We start from the raw sequence: 23852 nt of genomic DNA, 5'->3' as shown, positions 1-23852 counted from the left end.
CCCACCAACAGGGAAATATCACTCAGTTTTATGTTATGATCTGAACATAAAACTGAGTCCAATGTATTCTGTTTACTCCTAAATCCACTTTGATATTTGCATATATACTATTTATTGAACATGTTATTCATTTGTTTAAATGTTTTTTTAAAATGGTCTATAATTTCCTGGAGTTAGATAAAAAAATTCCTGGTTTTTGTCAGGACAGTTTCCTTTCAGCTTTGTGATTTTCTTCCCTTCCATGTTGTTAGTTCTACTCAGGCATCAGATGAGAGATTCTGACCTCTTCTGTTATCTCCAGGATGTTCTGCTGTGAAGCAGCAGTGCAACCAATTCCATCATCAAGCCACGTGGTCAAAACCAGTGAAGAACTGAAACTTCTCAATGACACATCTGGATAAACTTGTTTTATTGATTCAGAATAAAACACACTTCATAGATTGTTCATAGTCTTGTGTCAATGGAAAGAATTTAAAATCACACAAAAAAGCAAAAACATTAGAAATTACAGTACTAAAATCAGTTTACAACATAGAATTACAATAAAGATATGACACATTTCAGTGGAATGTTAAATAATCAGGTTTTATACTATGTGCAGAACATATCTAATTGAGAAACTTTCATTCAATTACATTACATTACTGTAACTGCATACAATTGCTTTTTGTGTATAATAGTTTATATAGTTTGTTGCTTATTTATACTGTCATCAAAAGTACACGTTTCACCACCAACAGGGAAATATCATGATACACATTATCTAAATTATGCGTATCAATATCATTATCTAAATCAGTGCTTTCAATGCATCAATTTTGACCTGTGAAAGAAGCAATGGCTTCATCATTAAAGGCTGTAATCGTCACTGAATTTTTATTCAATATAAGGCCACTGTGGCAATCTGTCCAGCTCCAGCAGGATGTAGACGAGACGATTACAGTCATCTCGTCCACAAAAAAATGAATGGATGGACACTTTCAATGAGAAATTTGATCATGATTGATTGTCTAAATGTGAAAAAAATAAAAAATAAAAGCATCAAACTGAGGGAAATTCAACATCATCTTCATTCGCATTATTCAGTCGGCTCGCTGTTTGTTTAGATAGATAGATAGATAGATAGATAGATAGATAGATAGATAGATAGATAGATAGATAGATAGATAGATAGATAGATAGATAGATAGATAGATAGATAGATAGATAGATAGATAGATAGATAGATAGATAGATAGATAGATAGATAGATAGATAGATAGATAGATAGATAGATAGATAGATAGATAGATAGATAGATACTTTATTAATCCCGGAGGAAATTGTATAAGATATAAATTATAAATTGTATAATATTGTTTAACAGGGAACAAACTTCCTTTTCTCTAGCCACATCAACCAGCTCTGACCGGGGGATCCAGACCGAGGGAAATTATATATGCTATATAAATGAGTCTGAATATGTTTTCTTTAATCACAACCATCAAAGACAAACTGTCTAATGTATAAAATATTTTCTAGATAGTGTTCAAGAAATGTTCTCTTCATGACAATCTAGACACCATAAACACATCATACCTCATTCATATTTATAGTAGAGCTCATAATAACTCATCTGTTTCTGGCAGGATTGAAAATTCATTAACTTCATGAACTAAATGATTACACTTGCACTTCTAAAATAGTTTTAGCCATACTTTTACTTGAGTATTTACTTGCTTTATGCTATTTCACACCTGTGTTTCACCACATTTTTAGTCATTAATATTAAGTGTTCCATTATACACCGTATTGGTTTTTGATTATATTAACTACAAAATGATTGAGGGTCAAAGAGGTCAAAATATGAAATATTTGCCCCAAAAACTAGGATTCGGGTTTTAAAATGTAAATAGACATTTGATATCAGATCTTCTTTTGTTGTCAGTACTGTGATGCTGCTGACCCATTTATAGTGAGCTAAAACCTTTAAAATCTAATTGTACTCCTCTACTTTCTTTCTTTTCAACTTTACTCTTAGTAGTGAAATCTTATATTGTTTTAATAGTATTTCAATCAATTTAATTTAATTAATCAAAGAAATGAAAAGACACCTCCACAATCAAAATTTGTATACTGAATAACACAGTTAGGACCATGGGATGAATGTGACATAAAGCCAACATTTCCTAAATACTCTGTTCAGCACCAAGCAAACCTGAAACACCACAAGCTGCTCGACGTTGATTTCTTGCGTGGTTACAACGGTTGAGAAACTGTAGTTAAAAACAGAGAATTCAGATAAATCTATTTTTCAACATGAGTGAAAAACAAAAACAAAAAATTTAATTCATTGGCTGATTAATAATATTTATAAAGTAAAATAAATACATTTTTCATGAAAGAAATAGACAGACAGATTAACTTTAATTAATAGAGCATACACTGGGAGTACTTACTCCTCTGCTACGGTGTAGGGGTTTTGTTTTTTTCACCACAGACAAACACACACTATATTAGTCAAAATACAGGCCTTTTGAATCTCTTCTTCATCAAGAAATGCAAAAAAGAATCAACTGGATTTAACACTGGACTCTTCTTAATAAATGAAAGGTCCACTTTCTTCTTGTATAAGTGTAATCCCTATCACAGCCAACCTTGGTGAACTCTTTTTATATTACCTTTTAGTTTCATTTGTAACCAAACGTGGAGTAACAATGGCTTCACTCACCATTATTCTTTTTTCTTCTCCAGATGACTACTCCAAAAACAACAACCAGCAGCAGCAGCAATCCTACAGTTATTCCAACAGCAGCACCGGCGGGAAATTTAGAAGGAGAAACTAGAACCAAAAAGGGACATTCACACAGAATGTGTGCATAAATCAGTCATTAACACTCCAGTAACAATCTAATTTTAAAAAGGGTGTATAAAATAAAATAATAAAATTACTCATTGGGGATTTCTGGAAACACAGTTGCACAGAGCTTTCTGGAATCATCCTGTTTTATTTTATTTATTTATATATATTTTTCTCCATTTTCTTCAGCCGTGTGTTAGAAAGATTTAAAATAGTTTAAGGCTGAACCTCCAGCAATGTCTTCACCTACTTCTCTACTGGCACCAGAAGGTAAGCGGATAATGACTAATTATTTTTGGGTGAACTGTTCATTTTAGAATTTGGAGTTAACTCCTATCAAGATGTCTCCATTTGAAACATTTCTGCATATATGACCTTTGTTGGTGTACCTTTACTGAATAAATAAAAATTGCAGCCTTACCCCAGTTAGTCTTGATGTTTTCTTTGTCCAGCTTGGTGATGATGTCATCACTTCTACCAGACAGCTGGAACACACAGTCGTATCTCTTCCAGTCTTCGGGTGCCACTGACGAAAGGTTCAGGGTAACTTTCATTTGGAAGGTGTCATCATGGTTGGGAAGAATCCCCCCATGGACCACATCCTCATGAATCTCCTCTTCATCTTTCCTCCAGAAGAGTGCAGCTGTGTCAGGATAGAAGCCTGAAGCGTGGCAAGTGACTGGAGAGGAGGGAGTCCTCTGCAGGAGAGACACTAGGGGGCGCTCTGGAGAGGAAGACAGAAACAGACAATAGAAGGAGATGGAGCAAAAGAGGGACAGAAAGTATGACAGAAAAGGAGAGTAAGAAAAACGTGATATAGCAAAATATAACTAGACTAACTTATGAGATGAAGGTAGAAGAAAAACGAGATTTAACCTGTTCTCTCCAGAAGACTCTTGCCGTGAACCACATAATTCCTCATGAAAGTAGGACAAACATGAGTGAGGAAAGTCACAACATATGTCATTCTAGGCTCCACAGCCTCCCAACTCTGTTTGATGCTGACAACCTCTGGTTTCAGGGCATCCCATTTCAATGTCTCCATATTAAACGATAAGATGTCCTGAGCATCATATCCATACTTCATATAACCAGTAACCTTTCCAGTCGCAGTATCCCACTCACAGCCATCCATTCTTTGTAAAACATGGACTCCTAAGAGAGAGAGTCAGAGAGATCAGGGAGGGAAAAACAATATAATATACATAAAACGACATTTTAATGACCCCAATGATCACTTCAGTTGAGACATGATGATTATAATAATTATTATTATTATTATTATTGCTATTATTAATAATAATATTATTATTATTATTATTATTATTATTATTATTATTATTATTATTATTATTATTATATTTATAGAATAAAAAATAAAATAAATACTACGAAGACAAAAGATCAAACGTTAAAATGAGAAATGTTGTTGTTTTTTAAAAAAAACAATATTTCCAGGTTTAAAATGATGCAAGCAGTGCGTGTTGGATGGCAGCAACAAAAGACTGGAAAAGTTATGTAATCCTGCAAGAAAGCACCAGGTGGGGCATCTAAAATGAATTAGATTAATGGTTAGTAAAGGTTAGTAAAGTTGAGGCTGAGAGGCACCACAGAACACACGATTGCCTACCTCCACTGTGGTTGTAGAGCTTCATCAAACTCTGAATTGTGGCTTTGAAGAAGATTGGCTGATTCTGAAAGCATTCTCCTTGATACCACTTCAAATGTTCAGGATCATTTTCAAAAAAATATTTAACCAGTTCCTGCTTTGGCTCTACTATGTTCTTGATGCTGTCGCAGTAACCCATCAGAACGTCATCAAGCACTGCGGAACCCAGAAACTCTGGGGAGTGAATGACTCCATGGGATCCAGTGAAGAAAAACCTCAGGGTGTGTTTCACTGTAGGAAAAACAAGGTTCATCATCATCCCAACTATCAGTGTTTTGTAGTATGATTCAATTTGAACATGTACACTTGAGTGGGCTCAGTTTGATGGGAACCCATTGCTGAGGGGTCAGTGTGTTTGGTTTCATTGATGAATAGGAGTTGTTCCTGATACTGACACTGTTGCCGGAAATTATTTTAGTACACCTAGTAGTCTAATAATAAATCACCAGTGGTTTTATGTAAAATGCAGACATCAACAGACAATAAACAACCTTTTTTTTCATAAATTAATAATCAACATCTGTGTACACGATTGTAAGAAATTGTAAGAAATAATTATATTAAAAACTGGATTGAAGTGACTGCACTGATGAGGTTTATTTGGAAATATAGCGACTTACAATCAGTGCGTTCAAAGGAGGGGAAATACTGATCATTTCCAATCAATGGGTGAACAAGTCAATCAAATAATAATAATTGCAATAATGAGAATTAGTGGTTGGGGACCGCTGATCTCGGGGTAACGGGAGACAATGACACCTGAAGTGTGTTCTGGACGTCTTTCTGTGCGGTCCATTTGGTCCAGTACCAAATGATACTGGACCAAATGGACCAAATGACCCTGTCTTGACTCATTGGCTGCTATTGATGTCTGTGGACGTCAGTTCTGTTTTTCTGTCTAGGGGACAGTCTGGTGGAGCCAGTTGATCCAGTTACGGAGCAGAGGATGGAGAACCGTACTGGGCTTTTTCCTCACACAGCCTGAACCACTTTAATTGAGGAAATGGAAACACACAGACTTGGACGGACACTAAAGACAAGAGTGCAAGTCAGGGAAGCAGTAACATAAACTCAGGCAGACAAAGGTCAGCCTACATCAGCAGCACAAAACAAACAATATCCACATGGAATAGGCAAACGATAATAATGAAAACCCAGGGTAAACATTAGGAAACACCAGGGAAGGATGGAAGGTGCAAAGACAAATAATTAATAATGAACAATAAAGAGATCAACTAATCTGCTGTCTACATGAGTTCTAACTGAGCAAAATGATCCAGAAGCATCTGAGGGTCCTGATAAGAGCTGTTCTTCACTAAATGCTATTGAAAATACTTCAGTGCTTTATCTCTTATCTCTTACGGCTTTAGGGAAGCTGGCCTTAATGACAGGAAAGGAGGACACTGAAGGATGTACAGGAATGCTTGTGGACTTTCAAACCACAGCCACAGACTTAAAAAATTAAATTAAATTAAAAATAAGTAAATTAATTTTAAAAAAATTTAAAAATTATGATTCAAAATAAGGGAATGACTAAATGAATCCAGAACCACATTTACATAGAAGACCTGGATCAAGAGGATTTAACCGGTGCAGAGGTTCAACGCTCTAAATGTGTTTGGGCATCACACTGGAAGCAGCTCAGCATGTTTCAGGACGTGTGTGTGTGTGTGTGTGTGTGTGTGTGTGTGTGTGTGTGTGTGTGTGTGTGTGTGTGTGTGTGTGTGTGTGTGTGTGTGTGTGTGTGTGTGTGTGTGTGTGTGTGTGTGTGTGTGTGTGTGTGTGTGTGTGTGTGTGTGTAAAGCGATTATTTGCAGAACATCGATCTCATGAATTAGGTGATGCAATAAGGTGCGGTTCTTTTAAAAGTAAAAGTGAAACTAACCTCACTCATTCAAAGGTGGAGAATGAATGAAGAAAAAAACCTTCAAAACACATCATTAAAAACAAAACGTGATCTTACATGCAGATGAGACCTGGCAGAGGAGAAACAGGATCACTAATATCCTCATCTTGGTTTGTCACAGCGCAGCTTCAGCTCCGAGACGCGCTTCAGATGTTTCACCACCGAGGCTCCGTTTCCGGTGGGGGCGGGGTGGGGCTGGGGGTGGGGGGGGAGTGTTCTGGCTTTTTCTCTTTTTTTTGATGCAGCTTTATTAAAGGAAAACTCCACACACGGTACATAATCTAAAAGAATCTGGTACAAGAACGACGATTTCCAGTGAATGAACTTTAAATCCTCCAGTGTGTGTGTGTGTGTGTGTGTGTGTGTGTGTGTGTGTGTGTGTGTGTGTGTGTGTGTGTGTGTGTGTGTGTGTTAGGGTTAGGTCTCTGCTTTTTCTCCACAAAGCATGTGCGCTAAAAGCCTCATGTTGATCTTTGACTGTTGTCATATTTTACAAGGGCTCACCTACATCCACTGGGATCAGATAACCAGAAGCATTTGTATAAAATGTATAAAATTATATAAAATAGTTTAAAATGTATGAGAAATGGAAATGGAATTGATTTATTTTTGTACTGCAAACAGGATAGAAGGAAAAGTGAGGCTACAGGGAGAAGAAATAGTGAAGGTGGAGGACTTCTACTCGGCCACAATGGACGGATTACAGACGGTGGTGCTGGAAAGAAGACAGGAAGCTGAGCTGGAGGTGGAGGAAATGAAAATGTTGAGGGTTTTCTAGGGGTGACCAGGTTGGATCGGATAAGAAATGAGTTCATCAGAGGAACAGCTGAGGTGAGATGTTCTGGAGACAAGGCTAGAGAGCTGACTCTGATGGTTTGGACACGTCCAGAGGAGAGATGGTGAGGATGTTGGTGAAAGGGAGATGAGGATGGAGCTACCAGGGAAGAGAGCAAGAGGAAGACCAAAGAGAAGATAGATGGATGTAGTGAGGAAGGCGTGAGGGTAGTTGGTGATAGAGAGGAGGATGAAGAAGACAAGCTGACATGGAAAAGGAGGACACCCTGTGGTGACCCCTAACGGGACGCGCCCTAAGGTCAAGAACGTCGCTGTGGGTGGCTGCTTGAATGACTTCAGGGTGATGATATTTTTCAGCGACATTATTATCAGTATTATACTGTACAGTCTTTCATAAAAGAAACTAAAATGGAGACGATCCCTGTCTCCGCTCAAATAATTTCCCTACAGTCCCTTCTGACCGCCGGTGACTCACCGCTCCCTCCGCGCCCTGCGTAAGAGCCTCAGACGCGCGTCGGACGGTCGGTGGAGCAGCTGCGCCGCCGCCCCCCAGCAGCAAAATGACGAGGGTCTTCTTGTTGTTTCTGTTCGTTCAGCTCTCATCACCAGGTAAAACCTTTACTCAAACGTATTCTGATCTTTCTCTGAATCTGTAGATGTGTGGAGGTGAACGGGAGCCGCTGAACCCAAGACCGTATTTGGAAGTAAACTCATTCCGTTACGATCGTTGCGACGTCACGTGGTTTTTGGGTTTGTTTTTTATTTTGGAGTTTTCTAAACCAACCGAGATTTGAGTTTACACGTGTGGATAAATGCATGTGTGGTAAGATGGACCCCCTCCGAACCACATGGCGCTGCTGTCCGCCCGGGCTGATGAAACAAAGTCCCCCGTTTACAACACTCCTTCAGGCCCGACAGCCAGGATCGATCGGCCGCCGATCTCACCGTTTCCCCGAGTATAACACAACACTTCTATCACCAGCTGCAGTGAGAGAACGATCCCACCCCCCCCTAGATACTACAGCCCGGCTGCCATGAGATGCTGATCAGGCGACACCACGTGTTTTCTGAGGAAGCGTTGCGCTGGGTGTCCTCTAACCCCAGCTCTGGGCTGTCAGTGCGGCCTGGCATTGTGACTGGTCATCAGTCAGATGTAAATGTGTGTGAGAACATATGTACATTGTTTAGCTTAGATGTCATCCTGTTAATCTGCTCACAGTCAAAGCAGGACTTTCCCTCCTTCAGCTTCCTGACAGAGGAGATGTTTCTGCCTGCAGGACTTCCTGATTACCATCCATCTTTCACCTCCACATCCGGCAGCTTTCTCTAGAATTACACGGCCTGAACATACAGGAAATAGATTTGTGTGGTATTTAAAGATTGTCCATCCATCCATCTTCCACCGCTTATCTGTAGTCGGGTCAGGGGGGGGGGGGGCAGCCTCAACAGATAGATATACTTTATTTATCCCAAACTGGGAAATTTAAAATGGGGAGCCCCAAACTTCCCTTTCCCCCCACATCCACCAGCTCTGACTGGGGGGATCCCAAGGCGTTCCCAGGCCAGTGTTGAGGTGTAATCCCTCCACCTGGTCCTGGGTCTGCCCCGAGGTCTCCTCCTCAGCTGGACGTACCAGGATCACCTCCTTAGGTGTAGTATGGTTTGCTAATGAACCTAAAAAGCGATGGGGGTTTGTTTGTTTGTTTGTTTGTTTGAGTGTACATGAATCCTGACTGTATAACTCTTGTTTGTTCTGCAGTCAAACATTCCCTGAAGTATTTCTTCACTGCCTCCTCTGGAATCCCAAACTTCCCAGAGTACGCAGTGGCCGTACTGGTGGACGACGTTGTGGTGGGTTACTGCGACAACAACATCAAGACAATCGAGATCAAACACGACTGGGTCGACGCGTTATTCCAGAAAGAGCCTCATCATCTGATGTTGTACAAACAGGAATGTTTTCAGAATGGACCCAACTACTTCAGAAACACGTTGGATACTCTGAAGCAACGCTACAACCAAAGCGGAGGTACGTTGGGTACTGTGTTACATCTCACCTGTACCTTTATAAACCAATCTCACTTTGGTTACCAAGGAAAGGGACTTTTCAAGATAGAAACCGGGGTATTTGTTAACGGAGGCTCAACTACCCCAACTATGACAGAGGCTTAACCAGAGTTAAGATGAATTTTAACTTTTTTATATACTAATCTGATTCCCTTTCGGGGATCAGATTAGTATATAGAATAAAAAACTATATTTTTTAAAAATATATTTAAAAAAAATATATATATATATTATATATATAAATATAATATAACCTGTAGATCAACATTCATCCTCACTTGAGAGACAGGAGGTGATTTTATGACTGACTGGTGTGAGTGAGCGGTGAAATTATGTGACTCATGAAATTAAGATTAAGATTAAATCCACTTTATTTATCCACACAATGGGGAAATTATCTTTGACACTGCAATTTTGTACATGCATATTTATATGTAGGAGCCTGTAGGCATGCAATTAATAACAATCAGTACAGGTTATCATCAGCCACACCCTGGCACCAACGAATCAGAGGTCAAAGTCAACTTCAATACATTAAATCCACTACATAAAACGACAGCATGTATATGTGCCTACTGTATGTGTTTAATCTGGTGTGGGCACACACACACACACACACACACACACACACACACACACACACACACACTGAAGCTGTCTATATTTAACCTAGTCGGATCAGGTTGACCTGATCTTGTTGCAAAAAGCCTTTGGCTGAAATGTTAGGCCAGTTCAAGTTGTGTTGGAGTAGACATCAGGATGAAGAGTGTGTGTGTTTGTTTGTGTGTGTGTGTGTGTGGGGGGGGGGGTGCAAACCACCAACCTTCAAGTCAAACTCTAAACCACAGCCGGCTCCACATCTGCCCCAAGCCACCACGCTGCATGTAGTCCTGAGGTCTTCGTGGTTCACATCCATTTTCACAGAAATTAATTCAACCAGTTTACAAAATGTCTGTGGTTTTCAAATTATTGTAAGAGTTAAGCATTAACTGTGACTCATGAATTCTGGGATGGCTGCCAGTTAGACTGGGTTTGCACGCACACACAGATTGGGAGTGGCTTGTGTATGTGTGTGTGCCGTTATCAGGAAGCCCCAGTTAAGAACTGAAAGGTCATTACAGTTCGTGTTCTCACAGACACTGTGGGCCTCTGTCCACACGTAGTCGGGTATCTTTAAAACGAACTACCCTCCCCCTAAATAAAATACTCAAGTGTGGCATGGCTTGAGTGACAAGGAAGGCATTTACAGTATTTTCCACACTAGAAGGCGCAACTAAAAGCCTTTTAATTTTTTCAAAAACTGACAGTGCGCCTTATAATCCAGTGAGCCTTATATATGAATTTTTTTTTATTTTATTATTTTTTTTATGGGTCGCTCATGAATGTGCGCCTTATAATGCGGAAAATACTGTAATCAGAATTAGAATCAGAAAGACTGTACCTGCCTAAATGGGTGGGTTTACCTGGTGTACTGAAACACCTGCAGTGAGTCACACGAAGCACTAAATGTTCAGGATTTCTGAGATTCTCTTTCTCTTTGTCTCAGGTGTCCACATTTTACAGAGGATGAACGGCTGTGAGTGGGACGATGAGACCCAACACAAAAAAGGTTTTAATCAGTACGCTTACGACGGAGAAGACTTGATTTCGTTCGATATGGAGACGCTGACGTGGGTCACCCCGGAATCAAAGGCTGTCTCCACCAAAGAGAAATGGAATGCGGACTTACCAAGAATTAAACACAATAAGATATTCCTCACAGAGGTGTTCCCTGGTTGGCTGAAGAGCTATGTGGCTTTTGGCAAGAGCGCATTAATGAAAACAGGTAGATTAACACTCCGGGGTCGTTTTTTGTTCAAGTTTTGAACTCTCTTCAGACGTCTCTGTTGCTTTCTCGTTAGATCTTATGTTCCAATTGAATTTTGTACTTTAATTTCACCCTTTCCCCCCCCCCATCCTCTCCTCAGTGCTCCCCTCCATGTTCCTCCTCCAGAAGACCCCCACCTCTAAAGTCACCTGTCACGCTACGGGTTTCTATCCTCGCAAGGCGACGCTCATTTGGAGGAAAGATGGAAAGATACTTCGTGAGAACGTGACACCGAGAGAAACCCTCCCCAACCACGATAACACCTTCCAGATGAGCGTCGACCTGAAACTTTCATCGGTGGCGCCTGAAGACTGGGAGCGATACGACTGCGTGTTTGAGCTGTCCGGCGTGAATGACGGCAGCATCAGCATCAGACTGGACAGAGACAAGATCACAACCAACTGGAGTAAGACTGGGATTTGGCTCTTTTCTTTCAATCTGAATCAAAATTCGTTTTCACATAAATAATAATAACCGAACTATTAGACAATTTAATCCAACAAATTCTCCCAGTCTATTAGTCTGTTAAGCTTTCAGGACATTTTTTTTTCTTTTTTACAATATTCCTATTTTTCAAACTCATGCATTTAGTAGTGCTTGCACTTATTTTATGAACTTAGCAGTGAACCAGAACATCCACATTCCTGATTGATTTATTATGTCAGTGGAAAAATCATTATTTACTGATGTTACAAAGATCAACACAATAATAGAAGTGCAACACAGCTATTAATAGTAGTGTTGCAGTGCGTTTCTACTCCATACTAACATTAATGACATACTTCAGTGAAGTGCTAAAAAAATTAAAACCCATTGATCCCATGATTTGTCCAGATCATGTTAAACGTACGTACGTACATCGATTCCTGACATCTAGAACGGTTTTAGCATATCTCTGATATATAATGATACTTGTGGTTGTACTAGTTAACACATATTCAAATAAATATGTGTGTAAATATATATTTTAGTTGACAGATTAACTTTTCTAACCAACTTTTTCTTTTGTTCAACAGAAGATCCCAATAAAAAAATCATCCCCATCATCGCTGGCGTGGGTGTCGTTGTCCTCGCGATTGTCGTCGGTGGATTGTTGTTCGCGTTCCTCAAAAAGAAAAAGGTAAGAGGGGAAAATGGAACCATTGAAGATTATTTTGCTTTTTTTAATTTAATTTTATTTATTTATTTTTTATTCAGATTGCAACCTAGCATCAGGTTTCTGTCCTCAAAACTATGAAGAAACCAAAAAGTGTTTAAAATCATTCATAATTCTGACATTAAGGAGAAGTTGAAGATTTTTTTTAAACTCTTTCTCAAATGTGAAAATTTTTCAAACCTGTAAGAGCTCTTTCGTTCTTGTAACAATCACTTTTTCACTTTACCACAGGAGTATGTTTAGGTTGAGCGGCAGCTTTTGCGAGTCATTTGGTCTCTATAGGACCCTTCAAAGTAGTGATAGTAGTGATAATGAGACTGCACTAGGAGAAGGTTGGAACGGATTTGCTTGCACAGGTTGAATGATCAGATGAAGGAATCACTGAAGATCAAATAATGACAAGTTTTATATCTTTTCCAACAATAACTAAATTACTTGTTTTATTGTTTTCCATTTCAGACACAGAACAACCAGGATAAAAGTGAGATGTTTCTTTTATTCAATTTTATTTTGCAGTGGAAAACCTTTTGCATACTGTATTGTTAACTGTACATACAGATCTTGAAGGTTCAGAGCGATTCACACTGTTTGTTTCTGTCTTATAGCTTCTGTCAACAGCTCTGAACTCTCCGAGTGCCTGAACTTAAATGGAAATTGATGTTCTTACAGGGTTACCTCATACGGTATGTGCCACCTTGTACTGCTTCAAAGAATGAATGGACTGAACAATGTATTTCTGCAATAAAAGGGAAGTAGGATATCTAATTATTTACATGGTGTGTAACCATGTAAATGCTTTCACTGACGGCCTTCAATCTGGTAATTTTATATTTATGATCCGTTACAAAAATTTGTGTCATAATTTTGTAAATATTTATTTTACCATTCATTTCAAATTGAAGCAATGATTTGTTTGCGAAAAAGACAACTCCTGAGGGAGTATTCATTATGTGCTTGTGGAAGTTAAACGACTCCTGACTTGCTTTTCCAGTCCGTTGCTATTAAGCTTCACAGACGCGTCGATATGAAGTTGAGCTCATGATTTAACTAAATATACTTTAAGGTGGGGTTAGAGAAATACTCTTTCTTGTCAAAGGGCCCACATTTATGAAAGCACAAATCCTGATGCGAGCTGCAGATATTTAACATCTGTGCTGGGCCTCCAAAAGAAAAGTCCTCGCGAGTTTTAGCACTTTTTAACTGATCGGTGTTGATCATATTAATTTCCCCCTAGGGGATCAATACAGTGTTAAAAAAAAAATACAGTAAATTCATTCAGCAAATACATTTATAAAGTTGCTGCTGACAAATTTTTTACCAGATGTTGGTAACAACCCAGGCATCCCACACATACAAAGAAATCAAACGCAGCACAGGGAAGAAGTATTGAACACATGAAGGAGTGAAGGCGCAGAAAGCCAAGGGGCCAAATACATGAGCCATCAATTCAATTGTGTCTCTATACAGGTGGTGTCTTGTAGATGGTGTTACCATTAAAGGCTTTTTTTTTTTAATTTAAATATAGGGATGTAACTCAGTGACAGAGCACATGATTATCATGTATGAGCCCCCACCCCCACCCGGGTTAAAATCCCTGCCATCTGCAGCCCTATGAGAGCAGTCCCAACTGTAGGCCAGTCCCAAGCAAGTGTGTTTTAGTTAAGTGTGTTTAATACTGTTCCCTGTGACATTTCATTTTATTGCACTTCATTTAATTTATAGACATAATGTATATGTTTGATTTGTTTGCATGTGTTGGTTGTATGGGTTGTTGTCGACGTCTGATGAGAATTTCTTGTCAGTAAGCACAAATACAAAAATATTTTTAATATATGTTATGTAAATTATTTGCAAAAACCAAGTGTGTTGTTTTTTCACTTTGTCATTTTCAATAAAATCATGGTGTTTTAAACATTTGGCTCTATCTACTCATCTGTGACTACTGTCATCCGTCTCTGGTTGTTTTTAGATAGTTTTTAATAAAATCATTATTCACTGTCAACCTTTATTTGTATAGTTCTTAATCTTATCAGCAGACATTTCAAAGCACTTTAACAGACAGAAACCCAACAGAACACTCCAGAGCAAGCATAAACAACCACAGCAGGGAAGAACTCCCTCATTGAGGAAGAAACTCCGGGCAGGACCCAGACTCTGGGGGTGGGAAAGGCAGATTTTAAAATCGATGAACTTTTAGCTGTTTCCATCTGATGATGTCTCTCATTCCAATAAGAATGTAGTTCAAACAAGCCAGACATTAAATTTCAATGTCTCAAAAATGTTATGTCTACTGTATATTACCAGTTTTATTAATTTATGTACAATTAACGTGTAAAATACATTAAAGCTGAAGTTTTCTATGCACCATTTGAGTGTACATTAAAATTACAGTAATTTTTTCCCCAATATATGAGTATATACTGTATACTATATATATATATATATATATATAATATATATTTATTTATTTATTTATTTTCTAAGTGAATACGGTGTCACTTTATAAGTGTAATCCTTATGGAGTGAAATACAGTAACTATTTCAAGCCTTTTTCTTGGCGCGTTCAAGTTTGTGTAGTTTCAAATGTCACCACTAGAGGGAAGCACAAACCTAAAATTCTCTAGGTTTGGCAGAAGAGATGGACTCGTCACACATTTCATTTTTCTTTCTTGTTTTAAGTGAAGCTGCAGGTGACGGACCTGATATCAGGTGTCAGAGTGGAGACCTTACATCTGAGCAGTTTCACAATGGTACAAAATAAACAGAAAACTATTCTCCCTCAGTTTAAATAAAGACAGACCTATGAAGAAAAAAAACCATGTTCAACTTTCATGAGTCTTTACTGCTCCAGTGTCCTGATGACGCTGAATTCCAGTTAGTACAAAGGTGAGACAGAATAAAGACATAACATTAATATTAACCTAATTTTCATGTGGAAATCTGATTTAAAGTTGCCAATTCAAGAGCCATGCGGGGCAAAACTGACAGTGAGAGGTGTCAGTTCACCTCCTGAGCCCCGCTGAGGTGCCCTTGAGCAAGGCACCACCCCCCTTTACAAGTTGCACATTGGGAGTGCACCATGAAGGAGCTGCCCTCCACTCTACCTCCACATCACCTGCATCCCTACAGGCCCCTTTGTGTATTAGTCATCTGCACATTGAGCATCTACACCCTACCTCCCCTCCCACACACTCTCTGGCCCCCCACAGGGGTAGCACCCCATGACCCCCAGGGGCAACCTGTGCCCCAGTTCCCCCACTCCCTCTCTTGTCCCCTCCTAACCCTGTCAGGCCCAGCGACAATACGTGACCCCGCCCCAGAGACGGGACGATTGGAGTTCAAGGTAACGTCCCCGTCTGTCTGCCCTCTCCGGCCCCCGTCCGGCCCCCTCTCCGGCCCCCGTCCGGTAATCACATGCACCGCTCTTTTTCTCATACGTTCTCACACAGACAGAAACAAACTCTGATTCCTGCCTCTCTTTGGATGACATGACTTCACGCCGGAGCTCCTCTTTTGTGATCCCTCTCAGAACGTTTCCCTCCTTTTTTCATCACGGATTGATTCCTCAGGTTCTTCTCAGCTGTGGGAAGAGAGCGAAGAACTGACAATATATATTTATGGTGATATTTCCGGTGATTTATGGTGATAATCTAAACCCTAATTACTTTCAGTTTTGGGAATAAATTATCAATAAACAGCAATATTTTCAGCCTGCAGATAACTGGTATTTAGTTCGAATAAACAACAGGATGAATGAAAATCTATACAAATATGTGTCAAACAACTGATATAAAGATTTTTTTTTCTTTTTTCAGATTTTTTTAAAGCACGTTTATTCACAACAACAACAAAAAAACAAATTACAAAATAAATACATTCACACAAAATCCGGAGGAGATCCATCCAAAAACTTTTTGTCACAAATAAAATAACGTTCTCCTGATGGGGCACATTACAAATATACAAAACAACTTGTTTTTTCTGCACATAATCGAATGAATGCTACTGTGGTCATTTGTTCACAGGAGGAATATAAGGGGTAAAAAGTGAGTAAACTTTTGAAAACATCATTCCTGTTGTGCATTTCTTGACTTTGACTTTGACTAAATGTAAATGACCTAAAGCTTACCATTCTCACTTGGCCATTTACTGCAGGAACTCTCACATTCTGACACTTTAAGAATGAATAAAGCTCAGAAGGAACTAAAGAAACGTACAATTTGCTTCAGAAATCATTGATCAACCAACATAAAACAAGTTGATTCTTTCTCTGTGATTCTATATTTTCCTGCACCTGGACGACTGAGAACCCACACAGACACAGACATACAATTTGTGTTTCATGAATTTAGTTATTAATAATCACACTATTCAAACCGATTCTAAAAGATTGATGAATCATGATACGTACTTCAGGTGAATGTACAGCATGATGACTCCAAAAGAATAAGAGGTGCTTTGTCTTATCCTGGTCCTTGTTGGTATGAGGGCCAATATGTCTATACAGTAAGGGTGAATAACTACCTAGAGACTGGTGTGCCACTTATTCCACCACTCTTTGTATTTGTTTCACAGACTTATTATTTTTTAATATGTGGCCCAGAATTTGCTTATGATTCTGTAAAGCGCGTGTGTTACAGAAATGTCATCTTCAAGTATTCTTGTTTAATGTTCACAGAGACAGACCGTGTGAAACAACAATTCTCTTTTTTATCAGAGCGTTCAGAAAACCAATATTCAATTTATCCATACTTCACAAAAGTAAACAAATGACCTCGTATGATTACAATTAAAGTTTGTTTACTTTGTTTATTATTTTCATACTATTATTTGTTTTTGAATGTGAATTCCTTTTTTTTTGCATGAATCTCTTCTGTGAATGTGATTATTATGGAATTTGGGGGGTTTTTTGTGAATAAACGTGCTTTTAAAAATCAGAAAAAAACCTCTTTAGATCACTTAAGTTGTGTTGGACACATATTTGTATAGATTTTCATTCATCCTCTTGTTTGTCAGAACTAAATACTAGTTATCTGCAGGTTTCTTTGGGACTTGTGATGAGTCGAGTGCTGTTTCCACTGCCACTGATGATTTTCTGATGAAATGTTTCAACTAAACTCTAATGACATCTCTACAAGCAGAAGGATATCAAAGATCGCTTGAATAAAAATCAAAAAATTATTGGTACATTTTGCCTGAAGGACAAAAATTTCAATTAAATTAATTAAATTAATTAAATTAATTAAATTAATTAAATTAATTAATTAAAAATCAATAAATTATTGGTACATTTTGCCTGAAGGATATTACTTTATGTTAGTGTTACAATTGTTTTGAGACTGATGAATGAACCCAACAGCAGAAATCTCAAAAGTTTTTGAATGTCTTTCATTTTAGTTTTGAATTTGAGCTCTGATGACAGACGACATTACAGTTTATTTTTAGCAGCAAAAATAAATCTTTGTTCACTTCATCAATTCTGACTGAATGGTAGTTGTGACTTTCGAGTGCTTCACTCGAAATTGGACTATAACCTTCTAATTGCTGAATGTGTAAAGATCACAAAATACAGGTTTTGCAGTGGCCATTCCTGCCACCTGATCTACAGACATCTGTGTGGCGATGAAGACGAGTCCACGAACACCAACCCTCAGCATCTGGAGGAGTTGGAGAATTTCTGTATAGAGGAACATTCTCAGATTGCTCTCCATCATATCCTCATGCTCGTCACATTCCACAGGAGACTCTGGACTATTACTGTGGTGATAGGGACACAGCAAAATGTGAATTCAGTGGTGTCAATAGTTACAACTCCCAATTTTTTGGATAAATTATTTTGCTCTCTATAAAGTTAGTTTTTTTAATATCTTTAATACCAGTACATTTTTTTCATGTTTGGTATGATGTCTGATATTATTGTTTTATCGTGGAATTTCCACGGATTCCCGCTAGTACAGTATATCACTAATGTTTTGCACATTCTACAATAAACTGGTGACTCATCCAGGGTGTACCCCATCTCTCTCCTGTAGCCAGCTGGGATAGTCTCCAGTGTATCTGGAGACCTCAATTTTAAAATTATGAATGAATGATGCTTTCTACATTTAAGTCTATCAATAGAAAGAGCAGGAAGAAGACAACTCTGAGGGATCAGAAGAGGAAGCAGGAAGCACTAAATCTGTGATGAAGCTTCATAGGTGGGGAGAGATTATGCCGGGCTAAAGGAATATCTATAGGATAAGAGTTAAATTGAGAATCGTTTCCAAAACCCTCTGAGGTGCCTTGAAGGTTAAGCTGCATTCCATTTACTTACATCACAGAAGCAGGCAAGGAGGGCAAAGAGGAGGATTTTGGTTTTCTAGGAGACATTTCCTGCCACAGCCAATCACTGTCCTCCATCTAACCCTGTCTTCTGCATCCTCTTCTCTCACACCAACTACCTTCATGTCCTCTTTCACTACATCCATAAACCTCCTCTTTGGTCTTCCTCTAGGCCTCCTGCCTGGCAGTTCAAAACTCAGCATCCTTCTACCAATATATTCACTATCTCTCCTCTGGACATGTCCAAACCATCTCAGTCTGGCCTCTCTGACTTTATCTCCAGAACCTCTAACATGTGCTGTCCCTCTGATGTACTCATTCCTGATCCTATCCATCCTGGTCACTCCCAGAGAGAACCTCAGCGTCTTCATCTCTGCTACCTCCAGCTCTGTCTCCTGTCTTTTCCTCAGTGACACTGTCTCTAGACCAAACAACATCGCTGGTCTCACCACAGTTTTGTACACCTTTCCTTTCATTTTAGCTGAAACTCTTCTGTCACACATCACACCTGACACTTTCCTCCACCCGTTCCATCCTGCCTGGACACGCTTCTTCACCTCTTTTCCACACTCTCCATTGCTCTGGACTGTTGACCCTAAGTACTTCAAATCCTCCAACACATTCAGGTTATTGTTCAGACTAATACAGTCCTTGCAGTTCAAACCCAGTACCCCACAGTCTTTTCTGGCGCAACGAAATTGAAGGAGTTCCATAAAACTGGGTTAGAACCCGTGATGTCCCAAATCCTGACGACTCTATATCTCTATGCTCCTTCTAGTGCAGTGGTTCTTCACCTGGGTTCGATCGAACCCTAGGGGTTCGGTGAGTCAGTCTCAGGGGTTCGGCGGAGACGGAGGTCAAGACAGAAAACACCTGACATGTCATGTCGGGTGTTTTGTGAGTGAGTGAGCATATGAAACCGGCAGGGTTCGGTACCTCCAACGAGGTTCAGAACCACTGTGCTAGTGCACGTCAAAGTGAGAACAGAGCTGGAACTGGAGCGCTGTAGGATATACTGTATGTGTGATATTTAATAGTGACTCAGCCCACACTGTGGTGCTTTGGCATGTTTGTAAATGTTAGAGGGATGTGAAAGTGTGCTGGGCTATACTGATGACATTGGAGTAATTATACAGCAGCACAGTAACAGACAACAACAGCAAATGATGACAGAGGAGAAAATAAATCACCCCAACAGGTATTTAACTGGTGAAACAGAAAAGATGGGAGATACCAAAATTGAGATCTTTTCCCAGAATCATTTTCTCTGGTCACATCTTGTTTCCAGGCAACACCTTCTGCTGGATACCCATTATCATTAGTTTCAGTTGTCTTTATTTTGTAGTTGAAGTCATTGTGACATTCATATTTATTGAACTATCTTTAACCCGAATTGGTTCTCTCTCTTTTCCCCAGACATTTTTGGCTGGTTAGAATTTAAACACTTTAAATCCTGGCACCTCAAACACCTAATAATGAGAAAATAAATATTTGTTTCCATGTTGAGACTTTGAGAAACCTCCACCCCCCACCCCCCACCCCTGGAATGGCAGATGTCAGACGTCGCCTCAGACAGACAGACATTTAAATCAATCAATATCCTTGTCACTGAATAAAATCTCCTTCAAGTTCACACGTCCTCGGGGCGTTAGCGACCGGCTGCTCATTTTGTCCGGGGGAACTCCGCTGACCCCTGAGCCGCTGCCCGGGATTGTCCTGATGCAAATCAGGAGGGGGGGGGCGATTCATTGTCGCACAATTCGATTAGACATCTGCATATTGAGCATCTGCACCCCATGAAAATTTGCCAATACCTACCCCCCACCCCCACCCCTCTCTCGCCACTACCCCAACCGGCCCCCCACAAGGGTAGCACCCCATGACCCCAGGGGTGGCCTGTGCCTCACCCCCCCCCCACCCCTCTTGTCCCCTCCTAACCCTGTCAGGCCCGGCGACAATACGTGACCCCGCCCCAGAGACGGGACGATTGGAGTTCAAGGTAACGTCCCCTTCTGTCTGTCTGCAGGCTAGCCCTGTTCGGCCCCTCTCCGGCCCCCTCTCCGGCCCCCTCTCCGGCCCCCCCTGCATGTGTGTCCGATAATCACATGCACCGCTCTTTTTTTCATACGTTCTCACACAGACAGAAACAAACGGAACCCTTTCTTCAGGGACTTTGTCTTGAACATTAAGGCTCTCCTTTCTCTGGATCTTTCCCTTTGTGATCGATTCTTTCAGAAGGCTGTTATCCGGACATCCCTCCCGCTCTGACCATTTCTTGATGCTCTTATTGATTCATCAGGCTTTTTTGCAGCTCTGTGAGGACAGACCGAGCTCTTCAACGTCTTGATTTGGTCTTGATTTGAGGCTTTTCACACCAAATCTAGCAGAATTTGTTGGTGATGAGTCTGGAAGTGTCTTCATAAATATCTAGGACATTAATCTTATATAAATATGAATTGAACATTTTAAAAACATAAAACACCAATAACGTAACAACTGACATAATAACGTAACAGAAGTCCTGAACCGATAATCTAATAACTTTTTGGCTTCGGGTTTTCTTTTTTTTAACCAGGCTGATAACATAATAAATTATTACGTTATTGCTTCAGGACTTTTATTACATTACTGGCTTTAACAGTGTTATATTATAGGCTGTAGCTCTCTGGTCCAGTAAACACAAATATTTTCTTTATGTATCGTCGAGTCTTTGTTCCAATTTAACCTACTTAAATCAAAGCCTATCTAGTGTCAATCTATAATAATCAATGACTTTTACATCCTCAAGTGTTATTTCTTATTGGTGTCTGTATTTGACCCGGCTCTGAGGAGCCATGGACGACAGCTTTTGTACCTCGTGGGACCCGTGATGTCATCTCCGACCCTGTCCTCGTGGGGTCACACAGGTTTCTGATGTAAAGTTGAAGCACCTGCTCTACTTTTTCCTCTCATTATGTCAGATTTTTGTGTTACATTCACGTGCACAGAAATCATTCCCGTATAAAACAAAGAGCATGATGGGAGATCATCTGAACACATCCAGAGCTAATCCTGAACACACGTGTGCCAGGGCTTGTGTGTGTGCCGCTCATCACTTTGAACCTCGGCTTTCTGATCCTTGGCAGGAAGTGAGCGTCAGCGGCGCTTGGTCATAAAACTGCTTTTGGTCACTTTCCCAGGGTGCACTGGGAAGGAGGAGGACAGAGAATCTCTGTGTCAACTGGCCGTGGCATGGGATGTGAGGAGATCGCTGGGAATGTCAATAATCACTTGAACCGCGGAGGAGCTGCAGGTTTCTGTGTGACAAAACCACCTGAGGAGCGATTCAAGAGGAAAGGAAGAGCCGTCATGTCTGCAGACAATGAATGAACTTTTATTTCTCTGTTATAACAATGAAGTTTTCCAAATGGGTCAATTTGACTTCAGAGAAAATTCTACAGGTTGTCCCAAAAATGAATAGAACAAAATTTATATATATATATATATATAAAATTATTTCTGCTGTTGTTGCTTCCTGTTTCAGACGACGTCTGCTGAGTCAGCAGCTTTCGCCGCGTGGACCAGAATCTGGCCACATGTGGCCCCGACCAGCGGAGAGCTGCCCACTTGAGATCAGATCAGTTGGGATGGATGAGAATTCCAGCTCTAAACAGACTCTATCCTCTCTAGTTCTCCATTTTCCTACGATTGCAATTACATTTTAACAATCTCTACCTGCATCAGCAAAAAAACTCAGAACTGTCCAATATCAGTTTTTCAATCTTCTATGCCCACATTGATTATTTTTTCTAAAATCGTATCCAGCTTTAATTTCACATTAAAAACTAGTTCTTAATATTTCTAATTTTCTTATGTAGGTTTTATATAAAAGGTGCGCACAGGAAGTGATGTTTATGTGTTTAGTTAGTCTACATAAAAATAAAAAAGGACTTGAGAACATGCAAACTCCGCACAGAGCGGGATTCGAACCGGGAACCGCTTTGCTGTGCAGCGACAGCGCTAACCACTGCACCACCTGACATGAGACAATAGATAATGTTAATTATCAAAGATGCCAAAGATTACAGATATTAGGTACATGATGATGGCAAAAGTGTCCTCATAGTGCACACGTTTCAAACTGAAGGCCCGGGGGCCAAATGTGGCCCACCACATCATTTTATGAGGCCCGCCAGAGCATAAAAGGTCAAAGTGTCTAAAAAATAAATAAAAATACTAAACTAAATTTTCTGCAATGCAATAATTCAGCCTATTTTAACTAAGAAAAAAGTTTTGAACACATTTAATGTTCTAACTTGCGTTTGATGTTATTTTTTCTTTATTCATTGATAGTTTGATCCTTGATTGATGGAGTTCTGTGGGTTTAATAACCTGATAAATTAAAAGAATTTATGTTATAACAGAGAAAAAAAAACAACTTTTTTTTTCTGTGTAACTGTAACGTTTATCAATTGAATGAGTAATAAATTCAGTTGTTTAACATAAATGAATTTATGTTAAAAATAACTGAATTTATGAGGACAGCCATTATGCTGATGTGGCCCTTGGTGAAAATGAGTTTGACACCCCTGTAATAGTAGTATATACTCTTGATTTTATGGATAAGTTAAAATAATATTTTCTTTAAGTTAAAAATGTTAGGAAAACACTACATATGTAAATGAAAAAATAACATGTGTAAATAAATACATGTATTTTTATTAAGAGCACAGCAATTGATTTAATTTAATTTAATTTTATACTGTTTATATATGGTTTTAATTTAATTTAATTTTATACTGTTTATATATGGATTTAATTTTATACTGTTTATATATTTTTTTTATACTGTTTTATATTTTAATTCAATTTTATACTGTTTATCTTTTAATTTTATACTGTTTATATTTTAATTTAACACTTATATTTTTTTAAAATTTATACTGTTTATATTTTCATTTTATACTGTTTATATTTTAGTTATAGTTTAGTATATAAGTCCTGTTAGTGCTGCATGTGTCTGTTCGTGTAGTGTATGTCTTGTGGTATGTCCTGTGATGTCAGTGTTTCTTTTTCTCCTGGTGTTTAATCCAGTATTATTTGTTATGTAATGCCTGAGCAGTGGATATATACAATTTCCTCTGGGATTAATAAAGTATCTATCTATCTATCTATCTATCTATCTATCTATCTATCTATCTATCTATCTATCTATCTATCTATCTATCTATCTATCTATCTATCTATCTATCT

The 23852-nt window shown here is 39.1% G+C and overlaps 2 protein-coding genes across 2 annotated transcripts; one reads left to right on the top strand and one right to left on the bottom strand.

The window, feature by feature from the left end:
* Positions 1-392: 392 nt before the first annotated feature.
* On the bottom strand, positions 393-6586 carry LOC137607203 (major histocompatibility complex class I-related gene protein-like). The gene is made up of 6 exons (XM_068332777.1): positions 6472-6586; positions 4470-4739; positions 3716-3994; positions 3261-3563; positions 2711-2821; positions 393-2255 (listed from the first exon to the last, which is right to left on the bottom strand). The coding sequence occupies exons 1-6, from the start codon at positions 6518-6520 to the stop codon at positions 2239-2241; spliced, it is 1029 nt and encodes a 342-aa protein (XP_068188878.1). The 5' UTR covers positions 6521-6586; the 3' UTR covers positions 393-2238.
* A 940-nt stretch (positions 6587-7526) lies between these two features.
* Positions 7527-13808, top strand: LOC137607202 (major histocompatibility complex class I-related gene protein-like). The gene is made up of 7 exons (XM_068332775.1): positions 7527-7818; positions 8969-9238; positions 10823-11101; positions 11244-11549; positions 12160-12263; positions 12759-12780; positions 12905-13808. Exons 1-7 carry the CDS (start codon positions 7770-7772, stop codon positions 12955-12957), a joined length of 1083 nt encoding a protein of 360 aa, XP_068188876.1. The 5' UTR covers positions 7527-7769; the 3' UTR covers positions 12958-13808.
* The last annotated feature ends 10044 nt before the right edge of the window (positions 13809-23852 follow it).

Source organism: Antennarius striatus, chromosome 14 (genome assembly GCF_040054535.1).
Source record: "Antennarius striatus isolate MH-2024 chromosome 14, ASM4005453v1, whole genome shotgun sequence".
Taxonomy (NCBI): domain Eukaryota; kingdom Metazoa; phylum Chordata; class Actinopteri; order Lophiiformes; family Antennariidae; genus Antennarius; species Antennarius striatus.
This window is presented reverse-complemented; position numbering and strand designations above follow the sequence as displayed.

Excerpts from the sequence above, each read along its gene's own strand:
- LOC137607203 (XM_068332777.1), bottom strand. The coding sequence starts at position 6,520 with ATGAGGATATTAGTGATCCTGTTTCTCCTCTGCCAGGTCTCATCTGCA. Across the intron at positions 3,564-3,715 it reads GAGTCTTCTGGAGAGAACAG|AGCGCCCCCTAGTGTCTCTC; the intron begins GTTAAATCTCGT and ends CTTCCTCTCCAG. Across the intron at positions 2,822-3,260 it reads AAACATCAAGACTAACTGGG|TTTCTCCTTCTAAATTTCCC; the intron begins GTAAGGCTGCAA and ends TTTTGGTTCTAG.
- LOC137607202 (XM_068332775.1), top strand. The coding sequence starts at position 7,770 with ATGACGAGGGTCTTCTTGTTGTTTCTGTTCGTTCAGCTCTCATCACCA. Across the intron at positions 7,819-8,968 it reads CGTTCAGCTCTCATCACCAG|TCAAACATTCCCTGAAGTAT; the intron begins GTAAAACCTTTA and ends TTTGTTCTGCAG. Across the intron at positions 9,239-10,822 it reads ACGCTACAACCAAAGCGGAG|GTGTCCACATTTTACAGAGG; the intron begins GTACGTTGGGTA and ends TCTTTGTCTCAG.